At 43.6% G+C, this 18,900-nt stretch overlaps 1 protein-coding gene across 2 annotated transcripts in view; it reads right to left on the bottom strand.

The window, feature by feature from the left end:
• Sh3kbp1 (SH3 domain containing kinase binding protein 1) overlaps nt 1-18,900 on the bottom strand; it is a 336,253-nt gene that overhangs the window by 284,212 nt on the left and 33,141 nt on the right. For both annotated transcript variants that reach the window (XM_038316361.1, XM_038316363.1), the window contains exon 2: nt 527-684. In XM_038316361.1, the coding sequence (XP_038172289.1) occupies nt 527-684 (158 nt within the window). The remainder of the gene's footprint in view (nt 1-526; nt 685-18,900) is intronic.

The following is an 18,900-nucleotide window of genomic DNA, read 5'->3' as shown; positions in this document are numbered from 1 at the left end:
TCGTCCTTATGAAACAGGTTTTATTCAATGCTTCATAGACATAAGGAGGTAAAGGAAAGCAATGGAGCTCCTATCAGAAAGGCACATCTATGAGGAGAAAGCAGAAAAGAGGATCATTTAGATTCTGCTTTTGAGCTGGAGGCTACCGATGCAAATGACCAAAACTGAGTTTCAAATTCCATTTTGCACAGAACGGAAAAGGGAATAATCTTTCAAACTCTTAAAGCAAATAAACAAATATCTAGACCAAACAATTTCACAGGCTTTATATTTTCTCAGTATTTTCTAAAAAGTAATAAACCAGATGTGGAAAAGATCATTCTGGGTCTTAAAATGTCATTCTAAAACAGATGATATCCTACATGCACAGAGCAAAATTACACATGCTCTCCTTGACATCACCCAGGAGATCAAGCTGCCGCTGACAGCCCTAAGAGCCCTGCGCACTTTATCCTCATCCCCCACCGCCTTTTGGTCTGCAAAGCCCACACAGGAAACAGGAAAAAGGATTTGGCTTTGTACTCACTCTTACAAAGTTGTCAGGGAACAAACCTCTCCTGCCGTTGATCTGCCCCTCCCACCAGCCTCCATCCTCCTTCCTGATGTTGGTGATGACCTCACCCACGCTGATGGTCAGCTCATCGTCATGCTGGGCCTGGTAATCAAACTCCACTATGGCCTCCACTGGAAGGAAAAGAAACCAAAAGAGCAACTTAGGGTTAGCTGTCGTAGAAGTCTGAGCTCCAGCATCCCTGCAAGACCAATAAAGTCAGATTAACGGGACTTCCCCCTTAGAAATAGTTAAAATAACAGGCAACCTGATTTTGGTTAACCTGAAGCCCATATAGCACAGAAACCACGAAGTACTGGTCGTGGTCAGACACAGGCAGGGTGGCCTACAATTCAGTGCAGGGCCAACAGGGGCTTCAGAAGGGAAACCACACAGTGACAGTGGCCTAACAACACTTACCCAATACACAGGGTATGTGGCATCACTTCTCCAAGCGCAGAGACCAAAGACCACAAACAAGAAACATTGAGTCTTTGGGCCTCTCTTCACCTGACCAGAGATAACTAACCCTGGGGTGTTAAAGTCCTTGGACCTCAGTTGTGCAAAATATGATCTATAATTCCCATGTTACAGAAGTGATGGCTATCACTCATGACAACATATATAAGTAAAGACACATGAAGCAGAGGGCTCCCCTGGTTGAACTAATGTCTCAGACTGCCCACATCAGAAGCAATGCTGCCCCAACAAATGAGCTCAGAGACAGTTGTAACATGTTACACTCTCTTTTCGGGGGCAGAGAAACTATCCACCAAACTGGGCACAGGCAGAGGCAACAGATGAGGAAGCTCTTTTGTTGACAAAGTACCAATGCATTTTGGCACAAGCTAACTAAAGAGTGGTTAATTTACCCATAGAGAAGTTACAAGATTCCTTTAGGCTCTGGGGTCTTCTTTGTCTACCTCAATATAAACCAACACCAAAACTTATCTTTTTTCTATTTGCAACTTCATATCAATGAACGAATACAGAGATGGTTAAAATTAGATGGAACTCCAAGTGGAAAATAAGCAACTTAAGAGTTATGATAAAATACAGGGAAAGCTAAATGAGCTAAATATGCATTGTAAACATTAATTTGAACACCCAAACTGCATCCTTTTCCTTGGGGGCTTGCTTGTGATGTTTTATTAATGTGTAATAGTCATACCCATTAATGGGGCACAATGTGATATTACAACTCATGCACAGAGCCTGCACTTATCAAATCAGGGTAATTAGCACTTCCTTTTCCCTGTCATTTCTTTTTGTAGACTTTGAGTTCCCATTTTGGGGATCTAAGAAAGTAAGAGAGAAAACTCTTAATAACCTTGGTTTTGGAAAATATTTTTTAAATAGAAAACGAAAAAATACAAATGGTTCAAAATAAATTCAGTACACTAAGGTGACTTTTCTGGGGAGAAAGGCTAGTAGGTGGATGGGTCTGCATCACAGGGCTTTCCATTTCTATGAGAGGTTAAGCTCACACTGCACTTGTGGTTCAGAATGGCCTGTCCTCCAGACAGACCACTCAGGAGGACAACTAATCCAGCCAGTAAACTAATCCAGCAACTCAAAGTAGAACTGCCTTTTCCTAGATCCGTGTTTCATTGCACAGACAGTTCCTGCGCTCTCATGTCCTAAATCTGCTCAGGATGACGTTGTGTTGCAACCTACTGTCACCGCTTACCCATAGGAAAGAGGATTATGAGAGCATATACAAGGACGCCCTTCCTGCTTTCTCATGGTTCTGACAAGTACGCATGCAGGAGCACTCCAGTTTCCTCTGTGCCATGCCCTGGTCCCTAACAGTTCAAATAAGTCACGATCTCAGTGGCAAAGTGCTTCCTGTACAAGGCCAATGATCTGAGTTTGAATCCCCAGAACCCACAATAAAGCCAATCAAGGTAGTATGCAGGAGGGAGAAACAGGAGAATCCCAGGAAGCTCATGAGCCAGTTAGCCTGGCATACACAAGTGGCAAATAACAACAACAACAAAAAAGTGGCGTTGTTTCAAAACAAGGTGGAAACTGAGGACGGACACCCAAGGGTGTCCTATGACCTTCACACATCTGAACTCACAAACACAAATGTATGCATACATGTACATCATACACACAAACACACACATACACACACACACACACACACAGGGTGGGGGTTAAAATGAGCCATCATAAAACTCAATTTAAAAATAGCTAGGTCCAATGAGATAAATCCATCACACCAGCTACTCAGGAGGATGAGGGGTAGGAGGATTGTAAAACCAAATGTCTGTTTGGGCTGTAAAGCAAGTTCAAGGCCACTCTGCTCAACTTAGTGAGACCTTGTCTCACAAAGAAAAGAAAAAAAATGGAAATCAGCTTTCAGCTAGGTGTGGTGACACATTCCTATAGCACCAGCTACTCAGGGCTAAGGATAGAGACCCAACAGTTCATCTAGCCTGGGCTACATTTGGAGACCCTCATATCAATTTCTTTTCAAAAGCTTACTTTAAACAGAGATTGATCTATTGAAACAGAGATTATAGTAACCTTTGTTCACATACCAGACTCTAAATTATCTCATTTCTCAGGTAAATACTTTGATGCCCATCTTCCCAAGGAGCCCGGGGCTCATTTTCGGGGACAATGCTTCCTAGTGTGAGACACACACACCTTGGGGATCTGCTGAGGGGATGCTTGGAGGGCAAAGTTCAAATACCTGTTCATATTAATTCTAAAAAGAGAAAGTGCCAACTTCCATACCGTTCCACTTCCAGAAAGGCCCTAGATCTTCATCTGGTCTCTGTTAGATAGGCAGAGGCCTCTAAGGGCAGAGTGTAGCTCAACAGCCAGGAGAAGCAAGGACTGCTGGACAAGGAACCCAAGCTAGGAAGCTCTTCTGGCGCACACACCACCTCCAGGGAGGGTGCATCCACAGCTCTGCGGTACCTATGCCTTCTGACAAGTCTCACCTCTTTGAACTAAAATCACCCTCGCTAACTGGATAAGTAGCATGAAAGATCTGCATGGTGCCGAAGCTGTAGACTATTCCACTCGAGGCCGTGTAAACAGGAAAATGTGGAGCTGCCACTTCAGCTCCTGGTGAGAACTCTGTGACTGCCCTGTTTAGAGATAATCGGCAGTTCAGGCCAATGACAACTTACAGGGAAATGACCAAACGACTCTCCATGAGCATCAGGGAAACTGGAATGTGAGCTTATGCCCTCGATGACAGAGCTATAAATGTTGGGCTATTTCGAGATTAATAACATTTCAAAACTAAGTGTTTGACCCTTGAAGAAAAGAGCCTTGCTTTTCCTCCAATTGTCTATGGCCATACAAAACTCATTTGCTTGTTTCCCAAACCCTCACTGTCCCTAATAGAAGATTAGAGCTCCTCACACAGGGATACACAGTCCCTGTCATGTAAATTTGGTCAATGAACTACTTACATGATAATGGAGATATGAAAAACTTGTGTCATCCCTGATCTCAGTCACCTGTGTGTGCATATATGCTGATGTTCTAACAATGAAAACATCACATAAAAATGTATCCCTGACAAAATTTTTAGATTCCCAAACAATATTCTTTTTTTTTTTTTTGAAAAGAAACCAGGGAGTTGGAGAGATGGCTCAGTGGCTAAAAGCACTCACTGCTCTTCCAGAGGACCTTGGCTCAATTCCTTGTACTCACATGATGGCACACAGACCTCTGTAACTCGTTTCACATTCTTCTGACACTAGGCACACACGGTGCACATGCCTGCATGTGTGCAAACACACATATCCATACAATAAAATGTGTAAGTGAAAGAATGGAGAAAGAAACAAGGTCTGGGAACATGGCTCGCCTGGCATGCGTGAGGTCCTAAGTTCAACTCTCAGCATCACAAGAAACAACCAAAACCATGGGGCATGAACTCAGGCTCCCCAAAACAGATCCCATTAGACAGGAGAGGGCAACTCTCAAATTTTATGATAGGAAACATAAAAATGTTTGGGTAAGAGCAAATTGAGAGAACCCAAATCCAGGTGTGTCTTCAGGAGAGGATGGGGGAACAAGGAAATGGTCTAAAGGGGTAAAGGAAGCTGTTTCCTGGTTAATTTCGATCCTGTAATCTTTCAGGAACTCTGGCGGGACCAACGTGTGGAACACAGCCTTGCTTCTTCCTTCCTAAACAACAAGTCACATCTTCCGACTCTCTACCTGAACTTTATCAAAGCAAAGCTAAAAAGAAAACAAGCAGTCTGCTTCAAGTAGATGGCTACTAAGAAGTGAACAGCTGCTGTCTGGCGTATTATGCCAAGTCAGGGAGAAAAGCATCCTGGCTTTTCTTCCCTCTCTCTTTCCATGTGCGTAAGAGCCTGCCTGAGGGGGTGCCCACTCTGCATGGTGAGGCTGGCCGTGCTGGTCTGAGGATGCGGAGAGTATAACTACACAGTATCCGAGTCCTCTTCACAGCAGACTCCCCAGCTGCTCGCTCTGTAATGCACGCTTGCACTAAGCTCCCAGCTGAAAGGAAATGGTTCCCAGATCAAATAGAATTTAACCTCCTCTTTAACCTTAGGAAATTATATGTACCCTCCCTGCTTTCTAGCCTCAGAGGGTCCCTGCCCTCCTCCAAACCACATCCCTAGCTTCTCTAGCCTCCCTGGCTCTGCCACCGAGTTCAGCTTCTGCTGTGGTGAGTCCTCCTGGCAAGGTTCTGAATGCTTGCTGGGCTTGAGTCATCCCGAGTTTGTTCTACTGTGAGCATCTGGGGCATTCAGTAGGTTCTCAATGCAGACTTGATAATCCAACCACTGAGCTTACATTTTATATTGATAGTTTCTGCCCAACAAAGACACCTCTAAAATGTCAAGTGCCAATCTCATTTCTGCAAATTGAGTCATATTGTTCAGAGCGCTAAGGGAGTCTGCTATTTAAAAGAACCTGCGGTTAATTCTTTTGTGACATGAATAATCACTTCCTGCTTTACCTTTCCTGTCGAGATCATTTTTTTACAGATCAGGTTTCTCTTAAGGTACGAAAGCTGTGCATGACTTTGTTGAGAGCTCCTAAGTCATGACTATGTCTCTTCCTCCCTTCCAAAGGTTTAGGACTTTTCTTTCCAATGTAATGGCACAGTTACAGGGGCTACATGTGCCACGAAAGTCTAACAAGGGACTGGACAGATGGTCCAGCAGTGAAGAGCACTCACTGCTCCTCTAGAGAATCCCAGTGTGACCTCCAGCATCCACATGGTAGCTCACAACCAGCTATAACTCCATCCCCACCAAGAACCTATGCCCTCTTCTGGCCTCCGTGGGTACTTCGTGCAAACGGTACCACATACATACTCACAAGCAAAATACCTATATTTATATTTAAAAAGCACCTTTTCAAAGGTCGAACAAGCTCTTTGTTTATTTGGGGCAGTACAGGCCACAGTACGTATGTGACTGTCAGAGGACAACTTGCAAGGGTTGGTTCTCTCCTTCCACTATGTGGATTTCAGGGATCACAGATCAGCAGGCTTGGGAGCAACTACGTTTACCCACTGGGCCATCTTCCTGATCCTTATAACAGACACCTAGAAACTGCTTCTGTTGAAAAGTAATGATTCTTCACTTGGGCCCATGAGGCAAAATAACATCAGGTTGAAAGTCTAGCATCTGCCTCCATTTTGTCTCCTTTACTCTGGTTCACCTGTTTACTGCTCCACGTAGACTTGCTAATCACTCCGAGTGTCATCTAGAAACCCACAACGCCTAACGTAACTTATTTCCCCTCCATGCTCAAGACATGAAGATAAGAGTACCTGAGAGATCTGACTGCCCCCCCTTTCACAATGTCCTGTTCCGCTTACCAGAAACAAGGCACCTAAAGGTTCTGAGTCATTGTCATGAATCTTTGTCACCTCGGACTGAAGCAACAGCAAAGCCTCCCTGGACAGATCACACCCCCTCCCCACATGAGCACAACTGTGTGTGGTAGCAAGGCTGCAGCATGAAACGGGAGCTATGATCTGCTGAAAACCAGCCTTCTCTGTGGAGCTGTGTGCACTGCTTCTTTGGGTCACCCCCAGAAGCAGAACGGAGATGCTGATCACTCAGACCATGTGCTAACCAGGACTCCTTAATTATGCAGACCTCTTACCACTGAGACAGTTGTTCTAGTTAAACCTAAAGTTCATGTCAGTACCCCAAAGATAAAGCAGGGACCACTGGTTCCCTTTATTTGCTTTGCTTCTTAATAGGCCACCTCTTTCTCAGCTCAGCACCAAGCCTCAACTCTTGGACTGGAGTCCCGGACAAGCAGCTGAGCTTAGGCCGCTGGGGTTCCTGGAGCTGGGCCAGCGCTCTAAAACTCCAATAACAAAGAATACTAATTGGCTCAACATTTTTTTACATTGACTACACAGTGACAAGATACTTTGGACTTACTGGAGTAAATAAATATTGAAATTAATTTTAGCTTTATTAATGTGGCTGCTAGAACATTTTAAATTATATGTGTGGCTTGCATTATATTTCTATTGAATAGCAATGGTCTAGAATAATGCTTAGCAGAAAAGCAGTAAAGAGTTCAGACTATACAAACACAGCCAAAATATTCATCAGAGCCCAAGTCTATGCCACCAAACACATATCCTTGCCTATAGGAAGCTACAGGTAACTTTAGCAAACGAAGGTAAAACATTACCTACAGTTTTTTTTAAATGGTACCCTTCGGGAAACTATCTCTGCATGAGCACAAAATTAAAGCACTAAGCAAAGTAAAGTATCTCAGAGGTGTAATTAGGACAAAAGTAAACAAAATCCCATATTTAAAGACTTCATAAATTACAAAACTTAAGAATGTCTCCCCATCAGAAAAAAAAACACCACCCTCCAGTGCATGCTGTGCCAAAAGCCAACTTCCACAAGTTCGCTGTAACTACTGTCTGCAAAAAACCAAAGCTACAGTTAAAAAAGATAGAGCCCCAGGAGATAAGAGATCTGCTTAGAAATGCTAACACTTTAACCTTCCCTATCTCTGCCTTCAAACTTGCTGAATGCCCCCCCACCCCGAAAACATGAAATGAGTGGTTTTTTAACTGTTAGGTTGGCTAAGCCAGCTGTCAAGCAGCTTCGTGGTGAACTCAACACAGTGGCAATGCTAGAGGCCCCGCTGTGGGACTCAGCCCCTCCTGCCTTGCCCCTGTACTTCCTCTATCTTTGCTCCACTTAGAGCTTAATTTCATGTTGGCTTACCCCAAGCAGGCTGCAAGCCTCATGCCGGGAGGAGCCCTTATGTGTCCCAGGGTTCTGGCTCCCCGACCTAGCATCCCATGTGACTCAACAGATACATGAATAAACCAGAACACATGGAGGAGGATGGGAGTTTCCAATTAACTTCCTTTGTTCCACACACACACATATGTTTTCGCAAAGGTCTCGGTAGGTGTGGCTTTAAGCTGTAATCACTTCAGAAGCAGAAATGTCACATACTTGTGGCTTTACACTTTTCATTGTGTTCATTCTGATGAATATATTTTTAATTTTAAGGTTTTGTTTCCATCCCGTTTAATGAAAGTATAGAAAATCAAGAAGTAATTTTCATCAGAAAGAATTTCATGGGGGAAAAAAGCATAATTGCTGATTACTGGTGATAGAAATAACAGCAGATAGTATCTTGTCAAGTAAAATTCCTAATTTTGCAGGTAAAGAATTGAAGTCTAGAATGTTCCATGACCGAAATTTGGCATTGCTGTCCTCCTTAATGACAGTTCTCAGGAGAGAAGTTTGGATATAAAGCTAACATCAGTAGTAATTGAGATCAGCAAGATACAGACTTGGGCGCCACCGGGAGGGCTTCTTCCACTCCCTCCCCCATGGAGCAGAGTTTCTACAATACCCAGAAATTATAGCAATCAGGAGCCTATAAAAACCTAGGTGCAAGTCCAAAGAGACTGCAAATAGATGAGTGGCTGCCTGAGACCATGGATGTGATGCGATTACAAATGTGGGTAGGAGGGATCTTCTGGGGTAATGGAAACATTTTAATCTTAAACTGTGGCAAAAAATTACACCATGCTATAAATTTACCCAAAACTCACAGTATACACTTACATATGTGAAATGCTAGACCTAAATTTATCCTTTAGAGATAAAAGTGGAAACATTATGTGACCCACATTTAGGAACTTCTAACTGTAGGTATTTGCTCAAGTGGTTGACTATGTTGGTGGCCCCAAGGGGCTCCCACTCTCCCCATCCAGCGAGGAAACCCATTTGCAGGGGTGTCTCCTCCCCCATGAGATACAATCTGATGAGCATGCAGCTGACATGGCCAATATCCCGCCAGCCCATGGGCACAGAAGCTGACTGACTGCCAGCAACGTGACAGCAGCTGGGAACAGCTAGGCTGCACAGCCCAAGGGAGCTCTCAGAAGCACTCTGGTTGCCGCTTTTCCCACACACGGTTCTCCAGCTTCTTCCACCACACAACCCACCCCAGAGCCTTTCCATGAATCACTTGCCCTCTTTAGTTAAGAGACAGTTGGTTTCTGTTCCTTACAACTAGACAGCCCTAACAGACTCACGTACCAACTTTAAAAAAAAAAATGATACTCGCCGAGCAGTGGTGGGGAACACCTTTAATTCCAGCACACAGGAGGGCAGAGGCAGGTGGATCTCTGTGAGTTCCAGTCCAGTCTGTTCTATAAGAGCTAGTTCCAGGACCAGGACTATTACACTGAGAAACCCTGTCTCAAAACAACAAAATACAAACAAACAAACAAAGAACGATGCTCTTCCCCACAGAGGCCAAGCTCTCACTATGCAGTGCTTTCTTATTAGTATCTGGGCTAGGGGGCTTGGAGACTGGAGTTGCCAGCTCAAGGGCACAGGGACAATGGGCCTCTGCATATACAACAAAGCTGATCTCCATTTGCTTTGGGCATCTTCATGAATGTACCAGTAAGGGGCACCAAACCAATAAAGGCAGGATTACTAAGGCCCGACACTGGTAGGAAAATAACAGCAACTTTCTCTGAGGAAGACAGGTTCAGAAATCGACCCCGGTGACAGAGCCACTGGGCATGGGCTCTCTCTGAGCAACAGGAAGCAAAGCATAGGCCGGGATGACTTCCTGTAGGGTGCAGCGAGGTCTGTCATGGGCCCAAGAACAGCCAGCTCAAAGCACTAATTGGGCATCAGCAGGGAATGGGTGAGGGGAGAATAAATCAACACAGGAGAGAGAAAAAAGGCCCACCATTGTCTGCCTTAAAACCTTCCTGTTCCTCACTGTTTTGAAGGATAGCACAAGGAATCCTGGCCTCCCAGGCCAGCATCTTTTACAGATAATATGAGTTATCAGAAAAAGCCCAATAGGCCTAAATAAGTGAATTCCAGTTCATGAGGCAAAACACCTTGCCTGGGTCCACATTTTGTGTTTAATATTGGAAGAGGGTCTGGTCCAAGGATAATGGACAACCACTGAAAACTCCTGTGTACAAAAGCTGCTCCATCAATTAAGAGCCACTAGTGCCACCAGCCATTGTGATTCTTTACTATGAGGGATTCTCTGCACATCCTCCTCCCTCACTGCCTACCCACTGAGAACCCATACAGATCTGCCTAGAATTTCCTCCTCACCTGTTACCCAGCCCATAGCAGGTACTCAGTCAAGCTGGGGACTAAGTGTATCTGCTCAACACCCGGAGTGCCCTGAGGGAGCATTTATTCCAAACTACACCTTCTCACTTAGCACAAAGAACTACAGTTACAAATGTAAGCTTTTATTTGATTGGATGGCAAAAAAAGATCAAGATAGGTATGACTGACTGGCCGTGGAGTGTCAAGCGCTGCTGTGGTCTGCTTCAGTTCTATTCCCACCTCTGCCCTGACTAAAGAAAGATCAGAGCATGCAAGGCAAGGTGTGGACAGGAAAGAGCTCATAAAGCCTTGAGGCCTCTGGTATCTCACAGCCTGGATGCTGAAGCCACAGGCTCCCTGGGGCCAAGCCCTAGAACACTCACCTGAGGACAGAGGAATGATGCATTATTAAGCACTTCAGAACTGAAACTACCAACTCCCGTAAACTGAGCATGCTGCTCTTCTCAAAGATGTTTAGATAAACCTGGCAAGAGCAAGTTGGGGGGATTTTTAAGGGAAAAAGCACAGAAAGTGGCCGCAAAGTAATTTGTAGATTCAAACATTAGTATAGAATAAAGATCATTTGTTATACGGAAGTCAACAGAGGAGGGGTCTCTGCAGAAGCCATGGAGGGAAAAATAAACAGTCTTTTAGCAAACTAATATAGTAAAAATTCAGTTTAGTCAAAACAATTTTGACATTTAAAGAAGACATAATTTTTTTTTTTACTCAAGTATAAGAAAGAATTCATGCCAGGCAATGGTGGCGCACGCCTTTAATCCCAGAACTCAGGAGGCAGAGGCAGATGGATCTCTGTGAATTTGAGGCCAACCTAGTCTACCAAGCAAGTACTAGGGCAGCCACAACTGTTACACAGAGAAAACCTGTCTCGAAAAAACAAAAAAGAAAGAATGCACACGAACGCTGTTTTATCTGAATATTTATGTTTTAAGTAATAAAATAGCTTTAAGATACGTAGATGTTCATGATTTTATGCTGACACCCTGATTCCCACACTCCAAAGAGCTCCAAAGAGAGTTAGGCACGTGCCTGATTAGAACATCATCTCCTATCTCTGATGATGAGACGTTCTCGAAGGTTTGGAACCAAGTAGAATACATAAACTTTAAAATAGAAGAGCAGGCAAGTGTCTGCTTATAGCAACTTAATTACAGGTTACAGAAAACAAAATGAGAAAACAGTGCTCCCTCTTTCTCAGTAGTCTCTCATTTCATGAATTAATTTTATTCAACAGACAGTATAAGGATGGTTGAAATGCATTCAATTGTGGTTAATACATCGAAAAGGCTTGCTCAACCTGTTTTACTCCAAATACATTCCTAGAGCCTGGTAGTAGAAGAGACTGTGTAAGGACTGTAACGATGTGACGCTTGCTTTTCTGGAGGACCATATGAAGAAGATGGGAAAAGGGCTTTGCGCATGGGCAGGGTACATTTCGGGGTAGCTAAGCTGAACCAGCTGCAAGAGGCCAAGTCCAGGTCAGAAGGAGGGAAGTTAAGAACATTTCAACAGGAAAATGTGCCCACTAGGAGCACTCAAGAGCTGGAGCAAGGGCTGAGTCACTGAAGAGCCTGTGCCAACAAAAAAGATGCAGCATCCAATCAGAGAGAAATGAGAGGAAAGATGAGAGGGCACTGAGCCTTCCTTGCCTTCCTCAAGCACATTTTAAGTCCCCTTTCAAGCCTCATTGCTACCCCCACCCCCATTGGAAGAATTCTACTACGGTTGTGGAATTTTACTACTGGAAGTCCCTAGAAGGCAGACTACAAGTAAAACTGAAGCTTGTGGCAGTAGGTAAAATACCTGCCTAGCAAGCGTGAGAAGCAGAGTTAGATTTGCCATACCCACGTTAAAAAAAAAAAGCCAACGTGGTCCAAGGAACTTATAATTTAAGTACTGGAGAGATATACCCCTGGGACTTATTGTCCAGCCGGCTAAGCCTACTTGACAAATTCCAGGCCAATGAGACTCTGTCTCAAGAAGGAAGGAAGAAAGGAAGGAAGGAAGGAAGGAAGGAAGGAAGGAAGGAAGGAAGGAAGGAAGGAAGGAAGTTAGTTGACAATGCCTGAGGACTAACACCCAAAGATGCACTCTGCTGCATACACATGCACACACACAAGAACCTAAGAAATGTTTGTTGCTGAGTGAAGAGAAGCACAAGGATGAATTTGATGAAAAGTTGAGAATCCAAGAAAATGAAATCTGAGCCAAAGCTAAAAGCAGACGATAACAGCAAAACAGTGGCTCTTCAAAGCAGACTAAAAATGCAAACTGTCATAGCAAACCTACTTTGAGTTCACCAACATCTAATCAGCATAGAACACCTAGTATATGCAACTGTATATTGGGAAGGTTATCAGGGATGATGCAATATAGTTCATGCATTAATGGTGCTACACTGTGGAATATTCCTTTACACTATGTGAATATACGTTGCTATGATTGCTTTAATAAATAAGGTGACTGACCAATAGCTAAACAGAAAAAGGTTAGGCAGGACAGCCAAACTGAGAATACTGGGAGGAAGAAGGGCAGAGTCAGAGGAGTTGCCAGCAGACACAGAGAGAAGCAAGATGGGCATGTCATACTGAAAAGGGTGTCAAGTAACATGGCAAAGCATAGATAAAAATATGGGTTAATTTAAATATAAGAGTTAGCTAGCAACAAGCCTGAGCTATTGGCCGAGCAATTATATTTTATAGTAAGTCTCCATGTCGGTTATTTGGGAACTGGCAGCTGTAGGCAGCAAAGAAATGTCCATCTACACAGCATGGTGACTGTGAGTTTACCTTAGTGAGTCCCAGTTTGAGAGTCATTTGGGTAATGTTTTTGCTATCTGAGTAATCTGAACTAAGTTGATAGTGAAGATCTACTTCATGCATGTCTTCTTAATCAATTTCTTTGTAAATGCTTGGTCAATATATGAGAAAACCACTTAGTAAGTGAGCATATACTCAGAGCATCATAAAACAGAATTACGGTTGAACCCCAACATTTTTCTTTCCTATAAAGGTTGTAATTTAAAGTTAGACAAATAGGGGACTGGAGAGATGCCTGGGTAATAAGAGCACCTGTCTCGTGCCAAAGACTGAAATTCAGTTATCATCACCCACATGGTGGCTCACAGCCATCCATGACTCCATTTCCAGGGGATCCAAGGGCACCTTTTGAACTCTGCAGAGGCATACATGATGTGTATACATATATATGCAGGCAAAATATCTATACACATAAGGTAAACAAATATTTAAAAAGTAAAGGTAGACAAATAGACTAAAATCTAAAGAAACCGTTAAAACCATTTCCGAAATTGAAACACACACTGATAACGATAGACAAAAGATCAACGGCACTACCCCAGAGATTTCTTTTTTCTTTTTTGATTTTTATTGAGCTCTACATTTCTCTCTGATCCCCTCCCTGCCTCTCTCCTCTCACCCCTTCAACCCTCTCCCAAGGTCCCCATGCTCCCAATTTACTCAGGAGATCTTGTCTTTTTCTACTTCCCATGTAGATTAGATCTATGTAAGTCTCTCTTAGAGTCCGCATTGTTGTCTAGGTTCTCTGGGATTGTGGTTTGTAGGCTGGCTTTCTTTGCTTTATGTTTAAAAACCATTTATGAGTGATACTTGACATGTGATAATTGTCTTTCTGGGTATGGGTTACCTCACTCAAAATGATGTTTTCTAGATCCATCCATCCGCCTGAAAAATTCAAGGTGTCATTATTTTTTTCTGCTGTATAGTACTCCATTGTGTAAATGAACCACATTTTCCTTATCCATTCTTCAGTTGAGGGACATTTAGGTTGTTTCCAGTTTCAGACTGTGACAAACAATGCTGTTACGAACAGAGTTGAGCACATGTCCTTGTGGCACTATTGAGCATCTGTACCCCAGAGATTTCTAGAAGGATGTTCTAAGAACAGTATGTACATTTTTCCAAGACAATTTACATTTAAACTTTTCACTATGAGGAAGCCAGGCCATGGGAATGATTTTGACTTGGGAACAATAAAGTGGATGAACTCTGACCATGTCACCACACCATGAAAACAAGGGTGCCATCAAAGGGGTGGTGCAGAGAAGACTCAGCGAGGAAAGTGCTTGCTATGCATGGTTTTTTATAAAGGACTTATTTATTTTTGCTTTATATACATTGGTATTTTGTCTACATGTACATCTGTACAAGGGTGTCAGATCCCCTACAGACAGTTGTGAGTTGCCATGTGGTTGCTGGGAATTGAATCCAGGTCCTCTGGAAGAGCAGCCAGCGCTCTTAAACGCAGAGCCATCTCTCCAGACCCTATGCATGGGTTTGAAAAGTCTTTATCTTGCCTGGGGTGGTGGCGCACTCCTTTAACCCTGCACTTGGGAGGCAGAGGCAGGTGAATCTCTGTGAGTTTGAATCCAGTCTGATCTACACAGCTAGTTCCAGGGCAGTTCGGGCTACACAGAGAATTCCTGTCTCAAAAAAACCACAAAAAGAAAAGTCTTTATCTTTACACAGTACATGATGAAGCATCTCTGGATTGTTGAGGTGGCCTAAACAAGCAAGCAGAAGAGTCGTGCTCTCCACTGAACTTGACAGATTAAGAGAAAAACCTTCCTGCTACAAACCCCAGCTGGTATAATCGTCATGTCACAAGTGATTCAGTCAGCCATGCTATGCACAGCAATGCACCTAAAAAGAAGGGTGCTTTTGTGAATTTGAGGGTTATGTTTGGTGGGGTGGTTAGTTGATTGATTTTTGCATAGCCGGTGGTATGGGAGGGTACCATTTTGATTGGTACGGTGTTTGTTTGGGGTTTCATTATACATCCCAGCTTGGTCTCAAATTCACTATGATGCCCAAACTGGTTTCAAATTGTCTATTGTCCCAGTTTAGTTCCCTGAATACCAGGATTATAGGCATATACCAGCATGCCTGATTCAAAGACAGGATCTTTTTTAAGCTGCAAAATGTTAACAGACAGACTTTGCCTAGTTTGGCACTCCCTATATAGACCAAGCCAGTCTTGAGCTAGCAGCAGGAAATTCTGCTGCCTCAATCCTCTGGGTACCAGGATTACGGGCATGTCCGTTCTCAGTCTAATTCCTTTTTCAAGTTATACTTTTAGCCACTTAAAAAATAAACAAGCCAGGCAATGGTGGAACACACCTTTAATCCCAGCACTCCGGTGCAGAGGCAGGGGGATCTCTGTGAGTTCAAGGCTATCCTGGTCTACAGAGCGAGTTCCAGGACAGGTTCCAAAGCTACAGAGAAATCCTGTCTAGAAAAACCAAAATAATAATTACAATAAACAGAGCTGGAGAGATGGCTCAGCAGTTAAGAGCATTTGTTACTCTTGCAGAGGACTGAGGTTTGGCTCCCAGCATCCATATCAGGAAGCTCATAACCACCTTTAACTCCAGCTCCAGGGAATCCAATGCCCACTTCTGGCTTCCACAGGTACCAAGTACATATGTGGCACATATACATGAGGCAAAATACCCACATGCCTAAAAATAAAGAATAAAGAAAATCATCAGCTCATTTTTCTCATGAGTTTAAAAAATTAAGAACAGCCGGGTGGTGGTGGCGCACGCCTTTAATCCCAGCTCGGGAGGCAGAGGCAGGCGGATCTCTGTGAGTTCGAGACCAGCCTGGTCTACAAGAGCTAGTTCCAGGACAGGCTCCAAAGCCACAGAGAAACCCTGTCTTGAAAAAAAAATTAAGTACAGTCAAGCATGTTCTATACCACATCTATTGTGTAGACTCTGGATGAGGCCAACCAACCCTGTGAGCATCTTGGATTTGGGCCTCTTCCGTAATGTATTACACAGGAAGACTACAGTTTGCATTACTTGGATGTAAAAGTAAAACCATGGTTACTGTTCCTTTTTTTGAGATAGGATCTCACTAATTAGCTCTGTGGCTGTCCTGGAATTCACCATGTAGACCAGGCTGGCCTTGGACTCACAGAGATCCACCTGCCTCTGCCTCCTGAGTGCTGGGATTAAAGGTGTGTGCCACCACACTCAAGGTTATGTTCTTAATAGAATTCTTATCTAGAAATTTGCAACGAAACACAGCAGAAATGTATTTGCTAGTTTTCACCTAAAATGTTTCTCCCAAGGCCCATGCGTTAAAAGCTTGGTCCCAGTGTGGCAACACTGGGAGGCAGTGGAACCTTTCCGAGATGGGTGCTATAAGAGGTTTTATATCACTAGGGGCATACTGCCATAGGAAACCGTGAGATTCTCCCCTATCTTTTCCCTTGGCAGCTGCCACTGTTTAAGTGTTTCTGTCCCACCATACTCTGCTGCCTTGCCACGGTCCCGATACAACCACATGAACCCACAAAATTGTGAGCCAAATGAATCTTTTCTCTGTAAGTTCATCTCTAATGGGTGTTCACTAAAGTAACAGATGCTGACACGCTGAAAGCTCACCTGCCTAGTCCTCAGGGCCCTACTCTCTGGGAACTGGCCCCCAGCAATACAGCAGGCCTCCATATGTCTGTAAATGTGGACCTGCCTGATACCATTTACTTCCACTACCCGGTAGTATGCTTTGGTCTCTCCCAGACTGGAGATTGCATTGTAAGAAGCTCCACAGTATAGCTGGAGAAGTGCTGGTCTATTCTGAGGGTCCTCTTGAATCATGTAGAGATGCCTCCCCTGCCTCCCTCCCCACACCCTGGTTTATAGCAGAATAGAAAGGCATCTCAACATGATTGAAGATGGCCCCACGAGAACCAATGCACCTCTTTCACTCCCCACTCCCCTTTCAAAAGGAAGATGTAAGTCTGCATCTGAGCTAAAGGGTCAGCGTATGCTTGCATAGCTGAGGCCTGGTGATTCTGAAGCACCTCCAGGAATCCAAGCCTCCAGGTCCACAGAAATACTACCATAGAGGAAGCAATGGGGATTCCACATTGACTCGAGGAAGATCGCTCTTCTTCACCACTCACTGGGAGAAACAGACTAATAAAATCTACATGCCCAGATAGTCACTAGCACCTTTCCATAAAAGGAGAAAGAATCCCTAAACCTTGTTCCATATCCGATTGCAACTGATTACTACCTGTGTCCCCCACTAGAGTACAAACCAAAGAGTGTCAAAGGGTGTGTGTCTGCCATGTTTGCCTCTGTATCCAGTGCTGGCCTGATACTTAGCATATGGTGGGAACTTCATAAATACCAACTGAATGAAAAAATACTCTTCTACGCAGGCACCAAGTGTCCTTACCTCCTTGTATCACTTAACTCTCCTTCGTGTTCTTCAAGGATGGGACCTGAGCCTGGAGAAATGGCTCAGCAGTTAAGATAAGATGACTTGCTGGCCTTGCAGAGGACTCAAGATTAGTTAACAGTACATATATGGCAGCTCGCAGCCACCTATAATTCCAGATATTGAACATCTGTCACCTTCTTTTGGCATTTGTGGCCATCTGCGCGCGCGCACATACACACACACACACACACACACACACACACAATTTTAAAATATATATCTTTGCTGGGTGTGATGGTTTATGCACTGAATCCTAAGAGGTAGAGGTAGGTGGATCTCTGAGTTCAAAGCCAGTCTTGTCTACACAGTGAATCCCAGGAAAGCCAGTACGTTATAATAGAGACCTTAACTTTTTTTAAAAAAAGAGATGGGATCCAACCATCCACGCACTCATCACCAATGGTGGATCACACACAGGCAGCTTTGGAATCACTTTTGGCCATCAAGTGTGAGACACTGAGGCAGTGTGACTTCTGTGGTAATATGATAATATTTCTAACTCACGTGCTGGGACACCGTAAGAGTCATGCTGCAAAGCAGCCAAGTACTACTAAGGGAGTCATGCTGAATGATCTTGCCTGGTCTGGCGTGAGAGACACTTCTACCTTCTAGCCTCTCCAGCCAAGGACCCAGATACCATAAGCCTCTCTCTACTGCATAACAACAGCAACTCAAGAACACTCTGGGTGGTTCCTGTTGTTTCTAGCTTAGGAAGAAGAATCTGCCTCCAAAATATTGCAGAACTTGTCCAGGGCTCAGGGACTGATACCCGAGATACCTACCAGTTTGGATTCAAAGCTTGTTTTCTTGCATGGCTTTCTGTTCATCTATTTTCAGTTAATAAAGATTTTCAAAGACATGTGTTTCCCAATACTTGAGGCCACACACACAAAGATACATAAATACAGGCAGTGGACCAATATGACATCAGGCCAAATTAAGCAGTTATCCTTATAAAATATTAGCTGGTGTTTTTCTTAGAGTGGCAGATTAATCCAGTAAGAATTTATTAAAAATTATCAGGGGACTGGGTATCATAATGGACAACAGGAATATGAGTGGGCTACATTGTCAAAGAGAAGTCAGGAAGGGAGAGAGAAGAGAGGTGGTTCCTTCTCTGACAATAAATACCAAGAGTTCAGTACAACAGAGGTAAAAAAGCCATGAAGATGAGGGCCACCAGGGAGGTGACACTACCTCTGTACAGGAATCAAGGTCATCTATTGAGAGAGTTAAGTGTGAAAAGAAAGTAAACATGTTTGAGGAGAAAAGTCTTGAATAAGCTTAGTACAAAATGTACTATAATTTTTTTCTTTTGCATTCATTTTCATTATCTATCTAATATCTCCATTCCTCTCCCTTTCCTTCTCCCCCATCTATCACTCTCCCCATATATATATATGTATATGTATATATATACATATACATATATATATATATATAT

The sequence above is a fragment of the Arvicola amphibius genome, chromosome X (assembly GCF_903992535.2).
Source record: "Arvicola amphibius chromosome X, mArvAmp1.2, whole genome shotgun sequence".
Taxonomy (NCBI): domain Eukaryota; kingdom Metazoa; phylum Chordata; class Mammalia; order Rodentia; family Cricetidae; genus Arvicola; species Arvicola amphibius.
This window is presented reverse-complemented; position numbering and strand designations above follow the sequence as displayed.